Consider the following 23,176-nt stretch of genomic DNA (forward strand, 5'->3'; position numbering starts at 1 on the left):
CTATATTAACAAGTTAGAGACAAGTCATAGTAATCTTTATTCTAATTTTTAGACTTTATATAAGTAAAAGTATGTTACATTGCTCTTACAGAAGTCATAGATTAATTAGTAAAAATATTATCAGTAGAGTTTTACAGGCATTCAAGGCTAAGTCTTTAACAGCATTGTGGACACCCTCCTTTGATCTTGAACCAATCATGGATCAAAACGTTTTGCTTCCTGAGTCACTTGTATTCACAACTCATTATTTAAAGTAAAAACAGAATATGACTTAATGAAAGATACTTTAAATCAAGCTGCTATAAATTTTCTGTAACTGAGACAAGGGGAGCTCCAGCTGCTTCTGGAGGAGCAGGGGGCTCCCAGGCTTGGTAATGTATCAATTCATATTTACATCGTAAACTTGTTCCTTTTACCTTAAATGCTCCTTCAGTAAAAATGTGCTAAAGGTGAATTTTCCTGTCTTGAGGGCTCTTTACTTTTAAACTATCATCTGTCCCTAGACTCTTAACTGAGTGGGAGGTAACTTGATGAAGCCCAAACCCATTGGATCAGGACCTGATAAGGCTCAGGCCTTTTCTAACGGAGACCACAGATTTGAGGTGTAAAGAGACAAACTGGTGACAGTTAGACATCACACACCGCGGCCTGCGCCATCCCCACACTGTCACCCAAGTACCTGGCCGTGCCGCCAGGCTCCACCTGCGTGGTTGCATTCTGCTCCACATCATCCACCTGCACCTTCACCACCACCCCTGTCCTGGGACGTCATACTGCCGACCCCCCCCCCCGCCGAGAGGAGCAGCCCCCTCGTCTGGGTGGCCAGGGACCACCTGGGCCTTTCTGCCCGGTGACCTCGGTGACCTCGGCCAGTGGAGCCCCGCCTCTCTGGCTGCACCTGGCTAGGTGACTGCTGTTGCTTGTTCCTCTCAAACGATGCTCACGTCACAGCTGCTGTGTCACAGGCCTCGTGCCAGATGCCAGGAGACCAGAGGGGGCTGGGGGAGCTGGCGGAGCTGGGGGGGGCGGGGGGGGGCGGCAGCCGGCCAGGCAGAGGCTGTGCTGCAGCAAACAGGCCTGGTTCCAACCCCAGTCATGGCTCCTTGCTAACTGGAACCCTGGGCAAATGACCCAACCTTTCTGTGCCTCAATTCCCTCCTCTGAAAAAAGAAAGCAGCAGCACCAGTCTCATAAGGTGCGGGGAAAACTGTCAGTGGGTGAGCACGCACAGGGCCGCTGACGCTGAGTTACTGATGCCGACAGGAGGGGAGCTGAAGGGGCGGGGCCGCAGAGAGCGCCGGGACAGGGCAGCCGGGTTCGGGGGCCTTTCCGGCGCAGGGGATGGGGGTCCCCGAGACTGAGCGGGGGGCCGCAGGTCAGATCCGGCGACTGTGCCGAGAAGCCCTGGGCCGGCGCCGGGCGAGGGTGGGGATCGCGAAGGAGGAAGGGGGTGGCCGAGGCGAGCCCGCTCTGGGCGGACGCCTGGCCCGGTCCCCTCGCGGGTTTTCCTGGCAAATCTCCCGCGCGTGAGCTCTGCACCGGGAACCCCAAGCCCCAGCCGGCGCGCTTCCCGGAAGCGGTGGGGGAGGGGCTTGACGATCCCCCCGGCCCCGCGCCGATGGCCCCCCGCCTCGACCTGCCAGAATGGACGCGGGCGGGGGTGCCCGGCCCTCCTTTGTCGCCCGCGCGGGAGTCGAGGGGGAAGCGCGTCCTACCATTGGCTGCCGCGAGTGTGGGAAAGAAAGCGGAGCGGTGTTCACACGCGCCAGCGCCGTGCGGCCTTGGGCCTTAAATAGCCGGGCGGGGGGCGCCGCGCTCGAGCCTGGAGCCGGGGATCCGCCGGAGGGGTCCGTGCGCCCGCCGCTCGCCCGCCAGCCTGCCCGTGCCCCCGGCGGCGCGCTCCGCCTGGCGAGGGGCGCGCCATGCCCGCAGACACACCGGAGAAGCCGAGCGCCTTGCCGCTCACCGCAGCGCCGGCCAGCACCAGCCGGACCCCAAACAAGCCCCGGATCGCGGCCGAGCACCGCAAGGTGGGGTCCTGGCCGGGAGGGACAGGGGGTATACGGGGAGGGGGCGGCCGGACGCTGGACTCAGCCACAGCCCGACCCACAGTCCTCCAAGCCGGTGATGGAGAAGCGGCGCCGAGCGCGCATCAACGACAGCCTCGCCCAGCTCAAGACCCTCATCCTGGACACCCTCAGGAAAGAGGTGAGGCGGGGTGGGAGGGTGGCGGTATCCAGGAGCCGGGACGCCAAGTTCAAGGCACGGCTGGTTACAGCCTGCCGGGTCCCTGCGCCCAGAGTTCCCGCCATTCGAAGTTGGAGAAAGCGGACATCCTGGAGATGACGGTGAGGCATCTGCAGAGCCTGCGGCGCGTGCAGGTGACAGGTGAGGCGCGAGGGGGCGTGGGCAAGAGGTAAGCCGAAGCGCGGGGCGCCCAGGGCACCGACCGCGCGTCCCTGCCGCCTCTGCAGCCGCGCTCAACGCCGACCCCGCTGTCCTGGGCAAGTACCGCGCCGGCTTCAACGAGTGTCTGGCCGAGGTGAGCCGTTTCCTGGCCAGCTGCGAGGGCGTCCCAGCCGACGTGCGCTCCCGCCTGCTCGGCCACCTGGCGGCCTGCCTGGGCCAACTGGGGCCCTCGCGTCGCCCGGCGCCGGAGGCCTATGCGGGCCGACCGCTGCTGCCCGCGCTGGATGGCCCCTTCCCCTTGCTGGGCTCCGGGGCCGCCTTCGTGCTCCTGCCGGGCCTGACCCCGCCGCCCCCTGCCGCCCCCTGCGCTGGACCGCAGCGTCGCAGCGCGCCCTGGAGGCCATGGCTGCGGTGAGGCCGCGCGCTGTTCCAGGGCCGAGGCCCTTTGCCAAAACTGTTTCCCGAGAATATTTATTTCTAGAGGCTGAGTGGAAAGTTTTTTTCTGTTTGTTTGTTTTTTTAATTCAAACGGGAAATGCCTTTGTGGAAGGTGTTTGCGGACCGGAGTGCGGTTTGGAGAGCGCTCGCGGCGCATGGCGCGGAGCGCGCGAATCAGTCAGAGAAGCGTCCGGGGGATTCCCGCCGCCGCACCCCTCGGATGCAGGGGTCTGCGCCTCTCTCGCTGGTGGGCTCCCCGTGGGGCCGGGCTACGGGCGGCCCCTCCGTCGCTCTGTTTCCGCCCCGCCCCGCCCAGTCCGCGCCTGCGCCCGGGATGGCTTTGCTTGGGTCTGTGCGGGAGCCAGAGACCCGCCTTGGGGTGTGGGTTGTGAGGGGTCCCCGCGAGGCCCGGGCAGGAAGGTAACAGCTCCCGAGTTCCCGAAGATGCGCCGCAGTGTGGGAAGGGAGCCGCGCACGAGCGGGCGGATTGGCTTGTAAAGGGCGCCCTTCCCGACTCCCACGCCTAGGGTCCTGGACGGGGCGGGACTTGTGTCCGCGGCCGAGTTGCTGAACCGCTTTGGGGTGAAGGGTAACCGCCCTCTGCCCTGTAGCCGCGGTTCTGGCCGGGTCCGCCTCGTGCTTTGTTTTCCCGGCTCGATACAAGCCGTCCTGGGCCCATCCACAGGTTGAGCCTGCGCCTGGAGGGACGGGGCGTGCAGCCCCGGGTCGGGGCACTGGGGAGAGATCGGCAAAGGGCCCCTAGGACCGGGCTCAGGGCGTCCCCCGCGGGACCAGCCCGCCATGGGAGGGGACCGGGTGTACCAGCCTCACCCACCGTGAGTACCGAACGCCACCTGGCAGCGCTGGACAGCGGCCCCAGAGGACCCGGGAGTCACCGGCCTGCTCCGCCCCGCCTCCACCTGCGGCTGCTGGGGGCGGTCTCGGTGCTCTAGCTGCAGCGAAGGGGTGCTCCCAGGTCACGCGCCCACATGTGGCTAACCCCTGGATCCACCACCCGAGGCTGCATTGAGACCCCTGCCTGGCCTGGGGCGCCAGGGGGGAGTGGAGGTATACGGGAGGAGGCTGCTCCGTGCACAACTTCTACATCTGCTGTGCCCTCTTGGACACTCGGGAGAGGCCTGGTGGGGATGCCCGAGTCCCCACCAAGGCCTCCTGCTCTCTGGCTACCTCGCCCCACCTCTCCGGGTTCACGGGCTGCCTCAGGATGATGGCAGCCGTGTGGCCCTTGGCCACACCCTTGGATGTATGCTCTGCAATTCTGGTTCCCTCTGCGGGACCCTCAGGGCAGCTCCCCCCCCATCCTGAGCTGCGAGTCCTGGGCAGAGCTGAACAGACAGGAGGTGTGGACAGTGCTAAGGAGGTCTGTCCTTGTGGGGGGGGAGGGGGCCTCCAAGGGGGTAACCCGAAGCTCAGCTGGGTTGGTGGGCAGGAACTCCTCCCGTCTGGAAGGTCAGGTCAGCTAGAAGGGCGGGGTGTCACCGGAGACCCCCTTCCTGCCCCAGTCCCTGTCTCCTCACCAGCACTCCAACAGTGTCGTGCTTCTTCCCATGCTCCCCACTTCCTGCTGGGGGTGGGACTGGGCCTTCTCTCCCCAGGCTCCCCCCCCAGCTATTTTTATTTTAGTTTTTGTCTTGCAGACACTACCTGCTGAATAATACAGGAAACACCTCCAGGGAGCCTGGATTGGATCCCCTCCTGCCCCTTGGAGGGCGGCTCGGTGGGCCCTGGCCATTACCACCCCCACCCCACCCCCCCGCCAGGACCACGCGTCAATAAAGGTTCCCTGAGCGCCTGTGCACCCCAGCCGGCCTGCCTTTGTGGGGGTTGTGCAGCGGGTCTGCCTGGGAGGCAGGGCTGGGGGCCTGACAATGGCAGCAGGTCACGGATGTTTGAAATGTGGAGAGGGACTCAGTCCTGGTGGTGACAGAAGTCAGCCTGCCAGTCCATTCAGCTACAGTCACTCGGAAATTTGGGGCAGGGACGGGGCTGGAGGTGCTTAGAGCTTGTGAGAGAAAACCCACCGAAAATCCCTGCTTCCTCCCCTGCCCGGCCCCAGGAGCCTGGGGCTACACTCACCAGAGCCCACCATGGGTGAGGAACCGGAGGCCCCTCTTGGTGTTCACGTCGTGTGTGTGCACCAGGGGATGTGGCCAGTAGGACACTGCAGAGGTGAGGGAATGTTGCTTTGAGACTAGGTTGCGAGCAAGCACTGTCTGTCTGTACGTCTCTGTCTCCCATCATTCACTCTGGGGGAAGCCGGCTGCTGTACTCCACGACCTGCAGCCTCCAGCCATGAGAGTGCATTTGGGAAGTGGACCCACTGGCTGTCGAGCCTTCAGACGAGGCCACCATTCTGCCCTCAGCCAAGCTACCCCTGGTTCTTGACGCTCAGGGACCCCTGAGATGAAAAATGCTTGTTGTTTTGGTCAATACATTTTAGGTTAACTTGTTACAAAGCAATGAATAACAATATCCGTATGTTATATAATTTATCAAATAAATGCAAGTGACAATGGCAGTAAATAAATGTGATGAACACAGACCTCAAGAGGTTAAGAAGCGTGCCCGTGGTCGCCCAGGGACCCATCATTTGCATCCTGGCAATGTGGCTGAGCAAGCAGCCAGCTCGGGTGGGCAGGGGACTCAGGGACAGCAGCTCTGCAAGGGGAAAATGCAAGCGCGGCCTCCAGCACTGACCACCGGCCCCTGGGCCTTGGCTCTGGATGGCCATATGCTGCCCCTGACCTGGTTCCCAGTGGCCTCCCCTACAGGTCTGGGACAGGAACCCAAGGGGACACTGTGGGCTGGGAGCACAGGGTTGGGGGCTCACAGGCCCCTTTATGCCTGATCAGCAGCACCCACTGCCCTCAGCCCAGACACAAGTTGCCATGGTCAGTACCCCGTCCTGCTCCAGGGGGCCATGTGCCTCGTGGGGAAAGTGTTAGCCCTTTCTGCAGCTGGGAAGGCAGCCAGTATCTGTGGTTACCAAAAATGTCTAGGCTCCTGAAATCGAGCTGAGCTCACTATCCTAGCTGGCACCTGGTGGCCTTGGGCTCCCCGCCTGAGGAAAGGAGGGGGTGCAGCAAGGGGTTGAGGTCAGGGTTTGTAGCTTGGACCCTCCTGGTCAGGACACAGAGGAAGATCCTCTCCAGGGCCTGGGGACCCTTGGCAAGGAGGTCTGAGGTCAGAGATGTGGAGCCCCCCAACTTACCCCAGCAAACCTTTTCTCAGCCTCAGATCTGTCCTCCTGCCCAGGGGAGTGAAGGGGATCTGCGGCAGCGGGGGGAGGCTGTGGCTGACCAGGTGCCTCAGAAAATGTGACGTTATTGTCTGCCAGCCTGGAAGGGGAGCAGGTGGCCCACGGATGTGGGGGGGTGTCCACACAACTGCTGCTTTTGTATGTGTTGGTGTTCAAACCTACACATGTGAGCCACGTCAGCCGTGTGCATAGTGCATGCTTGAGTGCACATGTGAGGTGTGTGCATGTTGCCAGTGTGCCTTGTGCTGCGTGTCTGTGCAACATGGGTGCATGTGCGTGCCACTGTGTGTGCAGTTTCAGGGTATGTAGAGAATAAAGGTGGTTTCCTGAAGAAGCACAGGCTTTGGGATCCAGAGGACCTGGATCATGGGCTGGTTTTGCTGGGTTCCCTCAGGCATCCTAACTGGTCAGACCTGTGTTTTCTCTGCAGAAGTGGGGGAGATGGGGGCATCGTGTGGAGTCAAGGAAATGTAACGGAGGTGCTTAGAGCTCGGCAGTTGTGATTACAGGGCCATGGCTGTGATTGCACATGCGTGTGCATGTGTGTGTGCATGATCCTGCCATGGGGGTCCTGGCTGCCCTCCACTGGGGACCCTCAGGTCTGTGAGGTGGGGTTGGGGGAGAAGGAGGGAGGGTGGCAGTTGCCACGTGTTCCTGGAGCTTCACCACCTCCAGGCCAGGAACCAGCGCACCCAGAACCATGCTCCACCTGCACAGGTGATTCCAGAGAAACCCAGGGCCAGACACAGGGAGAGACTCACCCAGAGATGCTCAGGCAGATTCCAACCTTCTCTCCCACATCCCCAAGCCACCCGTGGTCTGCTCTGTGTTCAGGAAGCTGCAGACATGCGTCCCCGCTGCAGGCTCCTGTTAGACCCACCACAGCCTGCCCCAACGTGTGAGTGTGTGTGTGTGTGTGTGTGTGTGTACCCTGGTTCTCTGCCACTTACTTCTTGTGTGAACTTGGGCAAGTCACAAAACCTAAAATACCGTGACAGTCCCACTTGCCTCATAGTGCTACGTTGTTGTGAGGGTTAAATAAGATAAATAAACTGCGTTAAGATGATGGCTTCCAAAGTTTGGAAGTTCCTTGGAAAACTAGATATCGAGTTACCCTACAACCCAGCAATTTCACTTCTCGGTATCCACCAGACGATCTGAAAGCAGCGACACAGACATTTGCACACGGATGTTCATAGCAGCACTGTTCACAATTGCCAAGAGATGGAAACAATCCAAGTGCCTTTCAACAGATGAGAGGATAAATAAATTGTAGTATAGACACACAGTAGAATACTGTGCAGCAGGGAGAAGAAACAAGGTTCTGAAACATATGGCAACACGGATGAACCTTGAAGACATGATGCTGAGTGAAATAAGCCAGGCACAAAAGGAGAGATACCGTATGTCATCACTTCCATGAACTCACTGAAGAGTGTAAAATCAGTGTCTTATAATGTAGAATATAGAGCACCCAGGGCTGCACAGAAGCTGGTGAGGGGGAGTGACAACTTGATATGTACAGATGTGATAATGAGGGTGAACTTAATGGTATGGGAACGGACAGGCGTGACTATGGTTTGTTAATAGGATTATAAATATCAGTGCCCCATTGAAGGTGAATATGATCAAAAGTGGTTGTTTAAAGGCAGGTACCCACAGATTAGCACTACAAACATAAATAAGTGTTAGCATGATATAAGGTATGACACTAGTACAAAGAGTTAACAACAGAGTGGTATATGGAAAAAACACCCATTGCATATTATAGACTGTATTTAATAGGAATATCTTACCAGCACCCCACTAATATTAGGATAAATAATTAGTGGCTTACAAGAGCTCTAGGATGTTTTGTGTTATGATAATTGTTTAAAATTGAGAGTGATGATGATTGTACAACTAAGTAAAGATAATGTGAGACACTGATAGTTTATCTTGTGCATAATAAACGCTATGTGAAATTAGGAACCCTCTACTTAATAAGTCAAGCCCTTAACCTTGAGGCTTGCTTTTGTGAAACTTAGAACCATAAATGGGAGGCTAAGCTTTCTTAAAATGATGCCTAAGAGGCACCTCCAGTGAACCTCTTGTTGCTCAGATGTGGCCTCTCTCTCTCTAAGCCAACTCTGCAAATAAATTTATCACCCTCTCCCCTACATGGGACACAAAATTCCAGGGGAGTGAATCTTCCTGTTGATGTGGGACATGACTCCCAGGAATGAGCCTGGCTCTGGCATCGAGGGATTGAGAATGCCTTCATGACCAAAAGGGGGAAAAGAAAGGTAACAGAATAAGGTTAGGTTACAGTGACTACGAAATTTCAAATGGAATTGAGAGGTTATCCTGGAAGTTTGTCTTATGCAAGCTCCAGCTAGACATCACAAATGCCCATAGTATGCCCTGCCCTTACCAACAGGAGTCCCGAAATACCTAGTTTCCTATCTGAGATTCTATAAAAGTTTCACTCACTAAGTTTCTCTCTCAGGAACTTGAATCCAGCAGTGTTCCTATGCCAGACAAGTCCTAAAACCCAGAGGCAAGAGCCTCTTTAAGACCAACAATCTGATGCAGCCCCTTCCCTGTAATGTCCAGACCCCTTTTCAACATGAACAGGTTAGGGTGGTCTCTGCTTAGACATCCCTGAAGATTGGGAAAGTGATTAAACCAGAGGAAGGGGTAGCAACAGACAACATAAGATTTAACACAGGATTATAAATACTGAATCTTTGTATAAATATTTTTGTTTTGGATCCTAGGGTATTAGAATAGCTGGAAGGAAATAACTGAAAAAGTGGAACATAACATTCTTTGACATTTGCTCTAACTGCTTGTTAAATTGTACTTTGAAAGTTATCACTGTTATGTATATATATTAAATTTCACAGTGAAACATATATTCACAGTGAAACATATATATATATGTGTGTATATATATATATACACACATGTGTCTATATGTGTGTGTGTGTGTGTGTATTAAAGATGATGGCTTCTAGACAAGATGGGATGCAGAGACCAGATTTACCCTCCTAACCACAACTACTGAAAAACCAGAAAATGAAAGAAGTGATCCCTGAGAAGGAACCAATGAGTGAGCCCTGGGGCTCCAAATGACCTTATATACTTTCAACTGGAATCCAAAAATGGGGTGTGGGCTGGAGAAATTTTCCAAATTTGATAAAGACTGTAAACCCACAGATCCAAGAAGCTCAATGAAACTCAACACAAGAAATTGAAGAAAACAACACCAATCATAATCAAATTGTTTTTAAAAAGGCAGTAAAATAAGGATGTCAACTTTTGCTTCTACTCAACATTGTTGGAAGTTCTAGGTGGGCGATTAGGCAAGATAATGAAAGAAGAGACATCCAGATTGGAAAGGAAGAAGTAAAATTATCTTGATTTGCAAATGACATAATCTTGTATGTAGAAAATCCTAAGGAATTCAATAAAACAACCATTAGAACTAATAAACAAGTCCAGGAAGGTTGCAGGGTACAAGACCACAATATAAAAATCAATTGAATTTCTATACACTAGCAATGAACAATCTGCAAATGAAATTAAGAAAACATTTCCATTTACAATAACTTCAAAGAATGAAAAAACTCAGGAATTAATTTAACAAAATCAAACAAGACATATTCTTGAAAACTACAAAACATGGCTTTAAAAACCTAATTAAAAATTAGAGAAGACCTAAATAAATATACAGATATGCCAAGTTCATGGATCAGAAGATTTAATGTTTTTATAATACTCTCCAAATTGATTTACAAATTCAACACAATCCCTATCAAAGTTCCAACTAGCTTTTTTTTTTTCTGCAGAACTTGATATTCCTAAAATTGATACAGAAATCCAAGGAACCCAGAATAGTCAAAACAATATTGAAAAAGGACAATGTTAGAGGACTCACAGTTTCTGATTTCAAAACATAACTAAAAGCACACAATCATTAAAACAGTGTCATACTGGCGCAAGGATGGCCTTGAAGATAGACTAGGATTCAAAGTCTGGAAATAAGCCTTCATATTTATGCTCAACTGACTTTTGACAAGTGTTGCAGTTTAAAGCTGTTGTGTACACCAGAAAAGTCCATGTTCTTTTATTACTTTCCTGTGGGTGCAAACCTAGAGTGGGTGGGAACTTTTGATTAGGTTGTATCAATTTAGATGTGACTCACCCCATTCAAGGTGGGTCTTAATCCCCTTACTGAAGTCCTTCATAAGAGGATGAAGGACAGATGCTGAGAAACATGGAAGAAATGAAGAGAGAGAAGCATCCTGAGAAGTTTAGGGACAAATCCACAGACAGTGAAGTTGAAGTAACGGAACCCGAGAGAGAAGGGCCAGCAGATACTGTCATGTGCCTGGTGAGACGTCCACGCTCACTGGTACCTGGTCTCTAGAGAAGGTAAATCCTGTTTGTGAACTGTAAATCCCCAGTGTTAAAAGCCAGTCCGCTTCTGGTTTATTGCATTCTGGCAGGTGCAGCAAACCAAAACAACAAGGATGCCAAAACAGTTTCTTAGGAAAAGAATAGTCTTGTTGACAAATGATTATAGGACAACCGGATAGCCACATAGAAAAGAATGAAGTTGGACCTTTCTCACAGCATAAATTAACTCAAAATGGGTGACAGACGTAAATGCAAGAGCTAAAACCATAGAACTCTTAAAAGAAAATATAGGAGTAAATCATTGTGGCTTTGAGTTATGCAGGACCTTGGACAAAGCCTTCTTATGTATGATGCCAGAAACATAAGTGACAAAAGAAAAAATAAATAAATAGGACTTCATTAAAATAAAAAAAAAATTGTGCTTTAACGGACATCACCCAAAAAAGTGAAAAGACAACCCTCAGAATGGGAGAGAATATTTACAAAACTTACATCTGATACAGGATGTGCACATAGAATATCTCAAGAACTCTTACAACGCAATAATAAGGAGTGGGGGAGGACGCCCGGGGCTGTGGTTTCTGGGTGACCGGCCGCAGAGGGTCCCCCACAGCACGTGGAGGGGACACCGACGAAAACCTGACGAGAGGCGGCAGCTGGAGGGACTGGTGAGGCCGGCAGCAGCGAGAGGGCGCCGGGCAAGGGGGCTGAGGGTGACCCTCCACAGCCAGACAGCGGGGGGCTCCCGTGAGGGAACCGGGGGGCAGCGTCTGCTCTCCCCACGGAAGCCCAGGGGCTGCGAGAAGCGGGGCGAGGAGAGGGCGCCGCAGGGAAGCCCCAGGAGCCCTCCCGCACCCCAGAGGCTCGCGGGCGCACGGACGCAGGGGGCCTGGGGCAGCTCCCTCCTGCTGCACACACCGCAGCCCGGGACCCGATTCCCCAGGGCTCACCGAGATCCGCTGCACTGATTGGCTCCCACCCAGGGTGGACTCCGCCCACCGCCCAGGAGAAGTCCAGGGACGACCTGCTTGAGGGCGCCACCTGCTGTAGGTTAGGGGAACTGCACCCCAGGTAGCTGTGCCTCAGGAGCGTCACCTGCTGTAGGTTAGGGGAACTGCACCCCAGCAAGCTATATTGGTATATTTATATATTATATTTTTATATATATATTTATATATAATATATATTTATATATTGGTATACAATTTATATACCAAATTGTATATAAATGTTCAAATAATCCTGCATTTCCCAAAATAACCATATCAAGATAAGCAAAAGCCCCAAGCCAACAGAAACTCAAAAAGCACTTGAATAATCTAGAAGATACGGACAAGCCAAATGAATAAATTAAAAAGCCGGAAAAGACACAATTTGGAGCAATTAAAGAAGTACAAACAAATCTCCAAAACAACTTCAACAAGATGGTTAAAGACATAAAGGTAATCAAGAAGACTCTACAAGAGCACAAAGAAGAATTTGAAAGAGTAAATAAAAAAATAGCAGACCTTATGGAAATAAAAGACACTGTGGATCCAATTAAAAATATACTAGAGACACACAGCAGCAGATTTGAAGAGGCAGAAGAAAGATTACATGAACTTAAGGACAGGGTAATTGAATGCGAGCACACAAAAGAACAAATGGGGCAAAAATAAAAAAATTTGATATGGATCTCAGGGAAATGATGGATAACATGAAGAGAGCAAATCTCAATTATTGATGTCACAGAAGGAGAAGTGTAAAGGGATAGGAAGAGTATTCGAAGACATTATGGGGGAAACTTCCTAACCCTTCTAAAAGACATAAATATGCAAATCAAGGATGCCCAATGAACTCCAAATAAAATAAATCCAAATAAACCCACTTCAAGACATATACTGATTAGATTGTCAAATGGTGAGGAGGAGAAGGAGAAAGTTCTGAAAGCAGCAAGAGAAAAGTGATTCACCACACACAAGGGAAACAACATAAGACTAAGTAGTGACTACTCAGCAGCCACCATGGAGGTGAGAAGGCAGTGGTATGACATATTTCAGATTCTGAAAGAGAAAAATTGCCAGCCAAGAATTCTTTATCCAGCAAAGCTCTCCTTCAGAATTGAAGGAGAGTTTAAAAGTTTCACAGACAAACAAATGCTGAGAGAATTTGCTAACAAAAGACCTGCCCTGCAAGAAATACTAAAGGGAGCTCTATGAGCTGAGAAGAAAAGAAAGGAGAGAAAGTCTGGAGAAGGTCACAGAACTGAAGACTATTAGTAAGGGTAACTTAAAGGAAAAAAAGAGAGCGAGGGGAAAAATAGATCTAACAACTAAAAACCAAAGGATAAGATGGCTGGTTCAAGAACTCCCTTCACAGTACTAACATTGAATGTGAATAGATTAAACTCCTCAATTAAAAGATACAGACAGAATGGATTGAAAAGTATGACCCATTGATATGCTGTTTACAAGAGAATCTTCTTAGACAAAGAGACTGAAAGTAAATGGGTGGAAAAAAATATTCTACACAAACTGCAACCAAAAGAAAGCTGGGGTAGCTATACTAATATCAGACAAAATAGACTTTAAATGCAAAGATGTCATAAGAGACATAGAAAGACACTATATATTAATAAAAGGGACAATTCAGCAAGAAGACGTAACAATCATAAATGTTTATGTACCCTGTCAGGGAGCTCCAAAATACATGAGACAAACATTGGCTAAACTGAAAGGAGCAATAGACACATCTACAATAATAGTGGGAGACTTCAATACACCACTCTCTTCTATGAATGTAACAACTAGACAGAGCACCAAAAAGAAAACTGAGAATCTAAACAATATGATAAATGAACTAGACTTAACAGACATATATAGATTGTTACATCTCAAAGTACCAGGATATACATTCTTCTCTAGTGCCCACGGAATATTCTCCAGGATAGATCATTTTCTGGGGCACAAATCAAGTCTTAATAAATTTAAAAAGACTGAAATTATTCAAAGCACATTCTCTGACCATAATAGAATGCAATTAGAAATCAACAACCACCAAAGAACCAGATCTTTCACAAATATATGGAGGTTAAACAACACACGCCTGAACAACCAGTGGGTCAAAGAAGAAATTGCAAGAGAAAGAGGTAAATATCTAGAGATAAATGAAAATGAGAACACAATATATCAAAACCTATGGGATGCAACAAAGGCAGTGCTGAAAGGAAAATTTATAGCTCTAAATGCAAATATCACAAAGCAAGAAAGAGTTAAAGACCTAATTGAACAACTGAAGATACTAGAGAATGATCAGCAAACTAACCCTAAAGCAAGTAGAAGAAAAGGAATAACAAAGATTAAAGCAGAAATAAATGATCTGGAGAACAAAACAAACAAACAAACAAAAAACAATAGAGAGAATAAATAAAACCAAAAGTTGCTTCTTTGAGAAGATCAATAAGATCGACAGACCCTTAGCTAGAGTGACAAAATAAAACAGAAAGAAGACCCAAATAAACAGAATCAGAAATGAGAAGGGGATAATGACTATGGATCCTAAAGAAATAAAAAACAAAACAAAACAAAAGAGGATGCTATGAACAACTGAATGCCAACAAGCCAGACAATTTAGAGGAAATGGACTATTTCCTGGAAACAACCTAGAATGACCCAAGAAGAAATAGAAGACTTTAACAAACCAATCACAAGCAAAAAGATCCAGTCAGTCTCAAGAAGCTTCCTACAAATAAGATTCCAGAGCCAGATGGCTTCACAGGGGAATTTTACCAAACTTTCCAAAAAGAACTGACACCATTTCTGCTGAAAATCTTTCAAAAAACTGAAGAAAAAGGAACACTACCTGTTCTGGTTTGCTAATGCTGCTGGAATGCAAAACACCAGAAATGGATTGACTTTTATAAAAGGAGGCTTATTTGGTTACACAGTTACAGTCTTAAGGCCATAAAGTGTCCAAGGTAAGTCATCAACAATCGGGTACCTTCACTGGAGGATGGCCAGTGGTGTCTGGAAAACCTCTGTTAGCTGGGCAGGCACGTGGCTGGCATCTGCTCTGGAGTTCTGGTTTCAAAAGGGCTTTCTCCCAGGATGTTCCTGTCTAACAGCAGCTCCTCTTCAAAATGTCACTCTCAGTTGTTTTGGGGGCATTTGTCCTCTCTTAGCTTCTTCGGTGCAAAAGTCTGCTTTCAAAGGCCGTCTCCAAAATGTCTCTGTAAGCTGAAGCTCCTCCCTCAGCTTCTGTGCATTCTTCAAAGTGTCCCTCTTGGCTGTAGCAAGCTCGGTCCTTCTGTCTGAGTTTATATAGTGCTCCAGTGAACCAATCAAGGCCCATGCTGAATGGGCGGGGCTGCACCTCCATGGAAATTATCCAATCAGAGTTATCACCCACAGTTGGGTGGGGCACATTGCCATGGAAGCAGCCTAAGCCAAATGTTCCAATTTAATCAACACTAATACGTCTGCCACCACAAGACTGCATCAAAGAAAATGGCTTTTTCTGGGGGACATAGTATATAGAAAAGGGTACACTACCTAACTCATTTTATGAAGCTAATGTCACTCTAATACCAAAACCAGATAAAGATACTACAAAAAAGGAAAACTATAGGCCAATCTCCCTAGTGAATATAGAAGCAAAAATCCTCAAAACAATACTTGCAAATCAAATCCAAAGCACATTAAAAGAATTATATACCATGACCCAAGTGGGGTTCATTCCAGGCAGGCAAGGGTGGTTCAACATAAGAAAATCAATCAATGTAAATTAATTAGTCAAAAGGGAAGAATCAAATGATCATCTTGACAGATGCTGAAAAATCATTTGACAAAATTCAGTATCCCTCTTTGATAAAAACACTTCAAAAGGTAGGAAATGAAGGAAACTTTCTCGATATGATAAACAGCATATATGAAAAACCCACAGCCAGCACAGTACTCAATGGTGAGAGGCTGAAAGCTTTCCCCCTAAGATTGTGAATGAGACAAGGATGCCCACCGTTCTAGTTTGCCAATGCTGCTGGAATGCAAAACACCAGAAGTGGATTGGCTTCCATGAAAGGGGGTTTATTTTGGTCACACAGTTACAGTCTTAAGGCCACAAAGTGTCTAAGGCAATGCGTCAACAATTGGGTACCTTCACTGGAGGATGGCTGATGGCATCCGAAAAACCTCTGTTAGCTGGGAAGGCAAGCGGCCAGCGTCTGCTCCAAGTTCTGGTTTCAAAATGGCTTTCTCCCAGGACATTCCTCTCTAGGCTGCAGTTCCTAAGAATGTCACTCTAAGTTGCACTTGGGGTATTTGTCCTCTCTTAGCTTCTCCAGAGCAAGAGTTTGCTTTCAACGGCCATCTTCAAACTGTCTCTCATCTGCAGCTCTTGTGCTTTCTTCAAAGTGTCCCTCTTGGCTGTAGCTCCTCTTCAAAACATCACTCACAGCTGCACTGAGTTCCCTCTGCCCATCAGCTCATTTATATGGCTCCACTGATCAAGGCCCACCCTGAGTGGGTGGGGCCATACCACCATAGAAATAGCTAATCAGAGTCATCACCCACAGCTGGGTGGGGCACATCTCCAAAGAAACACTCAAAGAAATCTAATCAACACTGATAATGTCTGCCCACACAAGATTACATCAAAGATAATGGCATTTGGGGGACATAATACATTTAAACTGGCACACCCACTGTCACCTCTATTATTCAACAGTGTGCTAGAAGTTCTAGCCAGAGCAATTCACTGAGACAAAAAAATAAAAGGTATTCAAATTGGCAAGGAAGAAGTAAAACCGTAATTATTTGTAGATGATATGATCATATATTTGGAAAATCCTGAGAAATCAATGATAAAATTACTTGAGCTAATAAACAAATTCAGCAGAGTGGCAGGATACAAGATTAACGCACATAAGTCAGTAATGTTCCTATACACTAGTAATGAGCTAACTGAAGAGGCAATCCAAAAAACATTCTAAAAAGTACCTAAAGTAACTAAAAAGTACCTAGGAATAAATTTAACCAAGGATGTAAAATACCTCTACATAGAAAATTACAAATTGTTACTTAAAGAAATCAAAGGGGACTTAAAGAGGTGGAAAGGTGTTCCATGTTCATGGATAAGAAGGCTAAATTTCATTAAGATGCCAATTCTACCCAAACTGATCTACAGAGTCGATGGAATTCCAATCAAAATCCCAACATCCTACTTTTCAGACTTGGAAAAGCTAGTTATCAAAATTATTTGGAAGGTGTTCCAGTTTGCTAATGATGCCAGGATGCAAAACACCAGAAGTGGATTGGCTTTTATAACGGGTGTTTATTTGGTCACACAGTTACAGTCTTAAGGCCATAAAGTGTCCAAAGTAACACATCAACAATTGGGTACCTTCACTGGAGGATGGCCAGTGGTGTCCAGAAAACCTCTGTTAGCTGGGAAGGCACGTGGCTGTTGTCTGCTCCCAAGTTCTGGTTTCAAAATGGCTTTCTCCCAGGACATTCCTCTCTAGACTTCTGCTTCTCTTCAGAATGTCACTCTCAGTTGCACTTGGGGCATTTGTCCTCTCTTAGCTTCTCTGGAACAATGGCCATCTTCAAACTGTCTCTCATCTGCAGCTCCTCCCTCAGCTCCTGTGCATTCTTCAAAGTGTACCTCTTGGCTGTAGCAAGCTTGCTCCTTCTGTTTGAGCTTATATAGTGCTCCCATAAACTAACCAAGGCCCATGGTGAATAGGCGGGGCCACACCTCCATGGAAATTATCCAATGAAAGATCTCACCCAGAGTTGAGTGATCACATGTCCATGGAAACATCCAATCAAAAGTCTCCAACCTAATCAACACCAATATGTTTCCTGCCCACACAAGGCATTTTGGGGGACAAAATACATCCAAACCAACACAGAAGGGAAAGGGGCCTCGAATTGCCAAAAACATTCTGAAAAAAGAACAAAGTGGAAGGACTTACACTTCCTGACTTTGAAGTCCACTATAAAGCCACAGTTGGGATGCACTAGTCCAAATTCTGTAGGGGAGGATGCATGAATCTAAATTCTGTAGGGCAGGCAGCGAATTGGCAACTCTGATGAAGATGCTCAATGAACTCCTCAGGAAATGCTTTGCTGGCTAGTCAAAGAAGAAATGATGGTCTCCCCTCTCTATTCCTTAAAAGTCGTCAACTGATTGGATTAAAACCAGCTGATTGAATTCTCTCTTTGTGGAAGACACAGCCTTTGTTGATGTCATCAGTCACAGCTGCAGTCAGTTGACTGATTATTTAATAAACCAGCCTTTGGTTTATTAACCAGCCACAAATGTCCTTGCAGTAACGGTTAGGCCAGTGCTTGCATGATGAGAGACCTGGACATCATCACCTGGCCAAGTTGACACATGAACCTAACCATCACAGTCCACCCCTTGTCAACTTGGAAGTTATACACATCACCTTAAACCATACTTTATCTCTAAGGAGAGCACAATAACAGACATGTTTCACCTAACAATACTCAGCTGTCCTGCATACAACTGGAAACACACTAAATCTCTCCAGAATAGGGTGCAAGTTCTTGGGTGACATTGATTCTTAAACTTGTTCTCTTTTAACTTAAATACTGCAAAATGAACAATACAGCTTATGGCATATGACAAGGGGATACGATAGAGAAGAAAACAAAGATATTTGCTTTATGGACAAATACAAACATACTCATAACAAAACAAGGAGGAAATATTCATGCCATCATAGTCCTCGTTTCTGTAACTGGTCAAGTGCTCATAGTTCATATTTATTGCTACCTTCCTCCACTACCCATTCCATGTTCCCTTTACCCTCAGCAAGCACTTCAGCGGGCCGTGGTTCTTTGCCTGGTGGGGTGACCCAAACCTTCATTCCTGAAGTTTCTTGGCCATTGGTAGTCCTGCCTGGATTGGGTTGTTGCAGTTTTCCATTGACTTTAATCACGGGGCATGGTAGTACTAAGAGATGCCCTAGGGGATCTCCTGTATTCCAGGAAAACTCTTCTTTACCTTCACTGCATAGTTACAATGCTATTTCCCCTTGATAGTCAGGATTAATCACCCAGCCAGTACAGTAATCCCCTTCCTTGCCTGTTGATTCAGAGGCATGAGGAGCCCAAAGTGGCCAGGTGGCAGTATTAACTTCCAGTTCAAAGGAATTATTGTTTTGTCTCATGATGGAAGCATGCCTTCTTTTGGAACTAAGACTTGTAGACCATCAGAGCTTAAGGTTGCAGGGACAGGAAGCAAAAAATTTCCTAGTGGATCACTAGAGGTGATAGTGAGTGGTGCCACTCCTGTTTCCACCTCTTGATTCCTGGACCCATGAATCCTGGCTATGGGATAAACAGCCCCATAGAGTGGACGCTGATTCAGAGCATACGCAGCCTCCTGGAGAACACTGCCCCAGCCCTGCAAGGTATTGCCACCTAGTTGGCTCCATAATTAACTCTTCAGCAGCCCATTCAACCTTTCTATCAACCCAGCTGGATGATGGGGAACATGGTAAGGCCAGAGAATTCCATGAGCATGTGCCCATTCCCTCACTTCATTTGCTGTGAAGTGGGTTCCTTGGTCAGAAGCAATGCTGTGTGGAATAACATGATGGTGGATAAGGCATTCCATGAGTCCATGGATGGTCATTTTGGCAGAAGCATTGTGTGCAGGGAAGGCAAACCCATATCTGGAATATGTATCGATTCCAGTGAGAACAAATCACTGCCCCTTCCATGATGGAAGTGGTCCAATGTAATCAACCTGCCATCAGGTAGCAGGCTGATCACCCTGAGGAATGGTGCCATATTGGGGACTGAGTGTGGGTCTCTGCTGCTGGCAGATTGGGCACTCAGTAGTGGCTGTGGCCAGGTTGGCCTTGGTGAGTGGAAATCCATGTTGCTGAGCCCATGCATAACCTCCATCCCTACCACCATGACCACTTTTTTCATGAGCCCATTGGGCAATGACAGGAGTTGCTGGGGAAACAGGCTGATTGCTATCCACCAAATGGGTCATTTGATCCACTTGGTTATTAAAATCTTCTGCTGAAGTCACCCTCTGGTGAGCATTCACATGGGACACAAATATCTTCATGTTTTTTGCCCACTCAGAAAAGTCTATCCACATACCCCTTCCCCAGACTTTCTTGTCACCAATTTTCCAATCATGTTCCTTCTAAGTCCCTGACCATCCAGCTAAACCATTAGCAACAGCCCAGGAATCAGTATACAGACACACCTCTCGCCAGTTCTCCTTCCAAGCAAAATAAACAACTGGTGCACTGCTCAAAGTTCTGCCCACTGGGAGGATTTCTCCTCACCACTGTTCTTCAGGGACATCCCAGAAAGGGGCTGCAGTGCTGAAGCTGTCCACTTTCAGGTGGTGCCTGCATATCGTGCAGAACCATCTGTAAACCAGGTCTGAGTTTTCTCTTCCACAGTCAACTGATTGTAAGGAACTCCTCTAGATGCCATAGCTGTGGGCTGGGAAAGAGAAGGTAAGGTGGAAGGAGTGGGGGCCATGGGCATTTGGGCCACTTCCTCATGTAACTTACTTGTGACTTCAGGACCCTCTCAAGCCCTATCTCATGTATACCATTTCCATTTTATGATGGAGTGCTGCTGTGCACACCCAACTTTATGGCTTGGCAGGTCAGACAATACCCAGCTCATGATAGACAACTCAGCTCTCATGGTAACTTGGTGGCTCAAGGTTAAGTGTTCTGTCTCTACTAAGGCCCAGTAGCAGGTCAACAGCTATTTCTCAAATGGAGAGTAGTTATCTGCAGTGGATGGTAAGGCTTTACTCCAAAATCCTAAGGGCTTGCATTGTGATTCTCCTATAGGAGCCTGCCAAAGGCTCCAAACAGCATCTCTATTTGCCAATGACACTTCCAGAACCATTGGTTCAGCAGGATCATGTGGTCCAAGTGGCAGAGCAGCTTGCACAGCAGCCTGGACCTGTCACAGGGCCTCAGCTTGTTCCAGTCCCCACTCAAAACCAGAAGCTTTTCTGGTCACTTGGTAAATGTGCTGAAGTAGCACATCCAAATGAGGAATATGTTGTCTCCAAAATCCAAAGGGGCCAACTAGGCATTGTCCCTCTTTTTTGGTCATAGGAGGGGCCAGATTCTACAGCTATCCTTCACCTTAGAAGGGATATCTTGGCATGCCCCACACCACTGGACACCTAGAAATTTCACTGAGGTGGAAGGCCCCTGTATTTTTGTTGGATTTATCTTCCATCCTGACACACAAATACCTCATCAACAAACCTAGAGTAGTTGCTACTTCTTGCTCACTAGGTCCAATCAACATGATATCATCAATGTAATGGACCAGTGTGATGTCTTGTGGGAGGGAGAAATGCTCAAGATCCCTGCGGACAGTATTATGACATAGGGCTAGAGGATTGATATACCCTTGAGGTATCACAGTGCAAGTATACTGCTGGCCTTGCCAGCTGAGTGCAAACTGTTTCTGGTGGTCCTTACTAACAGATATTGAGAAAAAAGCATTTGTCAGCTTAATGGCTGCATACCAGGTACCATGGGATGTGCTGATTTGCTCAAGCAATGATACCACATCTGGAACAGCAATTGGAGTCACCACCTGGTTAAGCTTATGATAATCCACTGTCATCCTTCAAGACCTGTCTGTTTTCTGCACAGTCACAGAGTTGAATGGGGATGTAGTGGGAATCACCACCCCTGCATCCTTCAAGTCCTTTACAGTGGCACTAATCTCTGCAATCTCCCCAGGAACCCATTATTGCTTCTGGTTTACCATTTTGCTAGGCAGGGGCAGTTCTATCTGCTTCCACTTGGCCTTTCCTTCCATAATAGCCCTCACTCCACCAGTCAGGGAACCAATGTGAGGATTCTGCCAGTTGCTGAGTATGTCTATTCCAATTATGCATTCTGGAGCTGGGGAAATAACCACAGAATGGGTCCAGGGACCCACTGGACCCACAGTGAGACAGACCTGAGCTAAAACACAATTGATCACCTGACCTCCATAAGCTCCAACTCTGACTGGTGGATCAGAGTGATATTTTGGGTCTCCTGGAATTAATGTCACTTCTGAACCAGAGTCTAACAATGCACAAAATATCTGATCATTTCCTTTTCTCCAATGCACACTTACCCTGGTAAAAGACTGTAGGTCCCCCTGGGGAAAGTTGGGAGGAAGATTAACTGTATAAATTTTTGACAGTGTAACAGGGTCCTTCCCCAAGGGTACCCAGCCTTCTTCTTATTCAAGGGGCTCTGGATCTGTAAACCGTCTCAAGTCTGGGAGTTTATTAAGGGGCTGTGACTCTCTGTTTTTATAATTCAAGGTTGAATTTTGTTCACTTGACCTAGAATTCTTTTGCTTATACAGATCAAACAAGAATATAGTGGACTGCCCATCTATTACTTCTAGGTACTCCATGATACACTAGCCAACGCCATAAGTCTCTGTGAGTCAGATTATCTTGACTGTTGCTTTGAGCCTGCTGTCCATTATGGTAGCCACACTCACCTTGTCTTTGATGATTAACTGCTGCCACGTGGCTTCTGCCAACTCAGGATCCAATTATCCCCATTGTGTCTAAGGATTCCAGCTCAGTGACAGCAGTTCCCACTGTAATATCTGACTGCAGAGAAGGGTGACTACAGAGCTTTTCAGGGATGGGGATGATGGAGCTAGTCTCACAAATTTATTCCTTACAGTCCTGGTAAAAGATGTGTCCTCTGAACATTCCAGGGGTGTGTGAGCAGGTCTTCCATGATAAATCCACTCTAACATTCCAATCTCTCTAAGCCTTTGGATCCCCTCCTCTACATTATACCAGGGCAGTTCTGGCATTTCAACCTCAGGTAATGCCGGTCACCTTTTGATCCATGTTTCAGCCAACCACCCAAACAAACTGTTAATGCCCTTTTAACCCCTCGACTACAACGTTGAATGCAGGATCTCTGCTTAGTGGGCCCATATCAATAAATTCAGCCTGATCTAACTTTACATTCCTTCCACCATTATCCCACACCCTTAATATCCATTCCCACACATATTCCCCTGATTTCTGTCTATATAAATTGGAAAACATGCAGTTCTTTTGGAATATAGTGTACTTCCTCAAGGGTCACACTTTGTACCTCACCCTTCAGGGCCTGTTGGGACTTTAGTCTGGTTATAGGTCTTGAAGCAAAGACTGGTGGTGGGGGTGGGTCATGAAAAGAATTAGAAGTATATCCCTCAAGCCATTTACCTCAGGACATTCCATTGCAGTTTCATCTGGTGAAACAGGATTAATCTCTCCAGATAGAGGAGTGAGGTCTGCTTCCTCAGAGGAGGTGATTACAGGTTTAGCAGGCACTGAAGGGTTAATCTCTTTAAGTGGAGGTTGGGTGACAGGCTCCTCAGGGCAGACTGGAGATGGCAGGGGGAGGGGCTGTTTGCTCAGGGCAGACCATTACAGGTATATCTAGCTAAGACTCAGCAGAATCCAGGGTTCCAATGTTCTCACTGCCATTATTATCAATCCATATGTCCCCATCCCAAGTTTCAGGATCCCATTCTTTTCTAATCAATGCCTTTACTTTAACAGCAGACACCTGCAAGGTTGAGATTTTAGTTTATGTTGTAAATCTGCTACTTGCACAAT

General features: G+C 48.1%; 1 protein-coding gene across 2 annotated transcripts; it reads left to right on the plus strand.

Annotated features, from left to right (window-relative positions):
* Window positions 1–1,454: 1,454 nt before the first annotated feature.
* Window positions 1,455–5,391, plus strand: HES4 (hes family bHLH transcription factor 4). Of its 2 annotated transcripts, none has more exons than XM_037818951.1 (4): window positions 1,455–2,030; window positions 2,113–2,208; window positions 2,279–2,388; window positions 2,475–5,391. In XM_037818951.1, the coding sequence occupies exons 1-4, from the start codon at window positions 1,923–1,925 to the stop codon at window positions 3,343–3,345; spliced, it is 1,185 nt and encodes a 394-aa protein (XP_037674879.1). In that variant the 5' UTR covers window positions 1,455–1,922; the 3' UTR covers window positions 3,346–5,391. The 2 variants fall into 2 exon arrangements, with proteins under 2 accessions (XP_037674879.1, XP_037674889.1); XM_037818961.1 differs by having other exon boundaries at window positions 1,463–2,030; window positions 2,301–2,388; window positions 2,475–2,897.
* The last annotated feature ends 17,785 nt before the right edge of the window (window positions 5,392–23,176 follow it).

This window comes from Choloepus didactylus, chromosome 2 (assembly GCF_015220235.1).
Source record: "Choloepus didactylus isolate mChoDid1 chromosome 2, mChoDid1.pri, whole genome shotgun sequence".
Taxonomy (NCBI): Eukaryota; Metazoa; Chordata; class Mammalia; order Pilosa; family Megalonychidae; genus Choloepus; species Choloepus didactylus.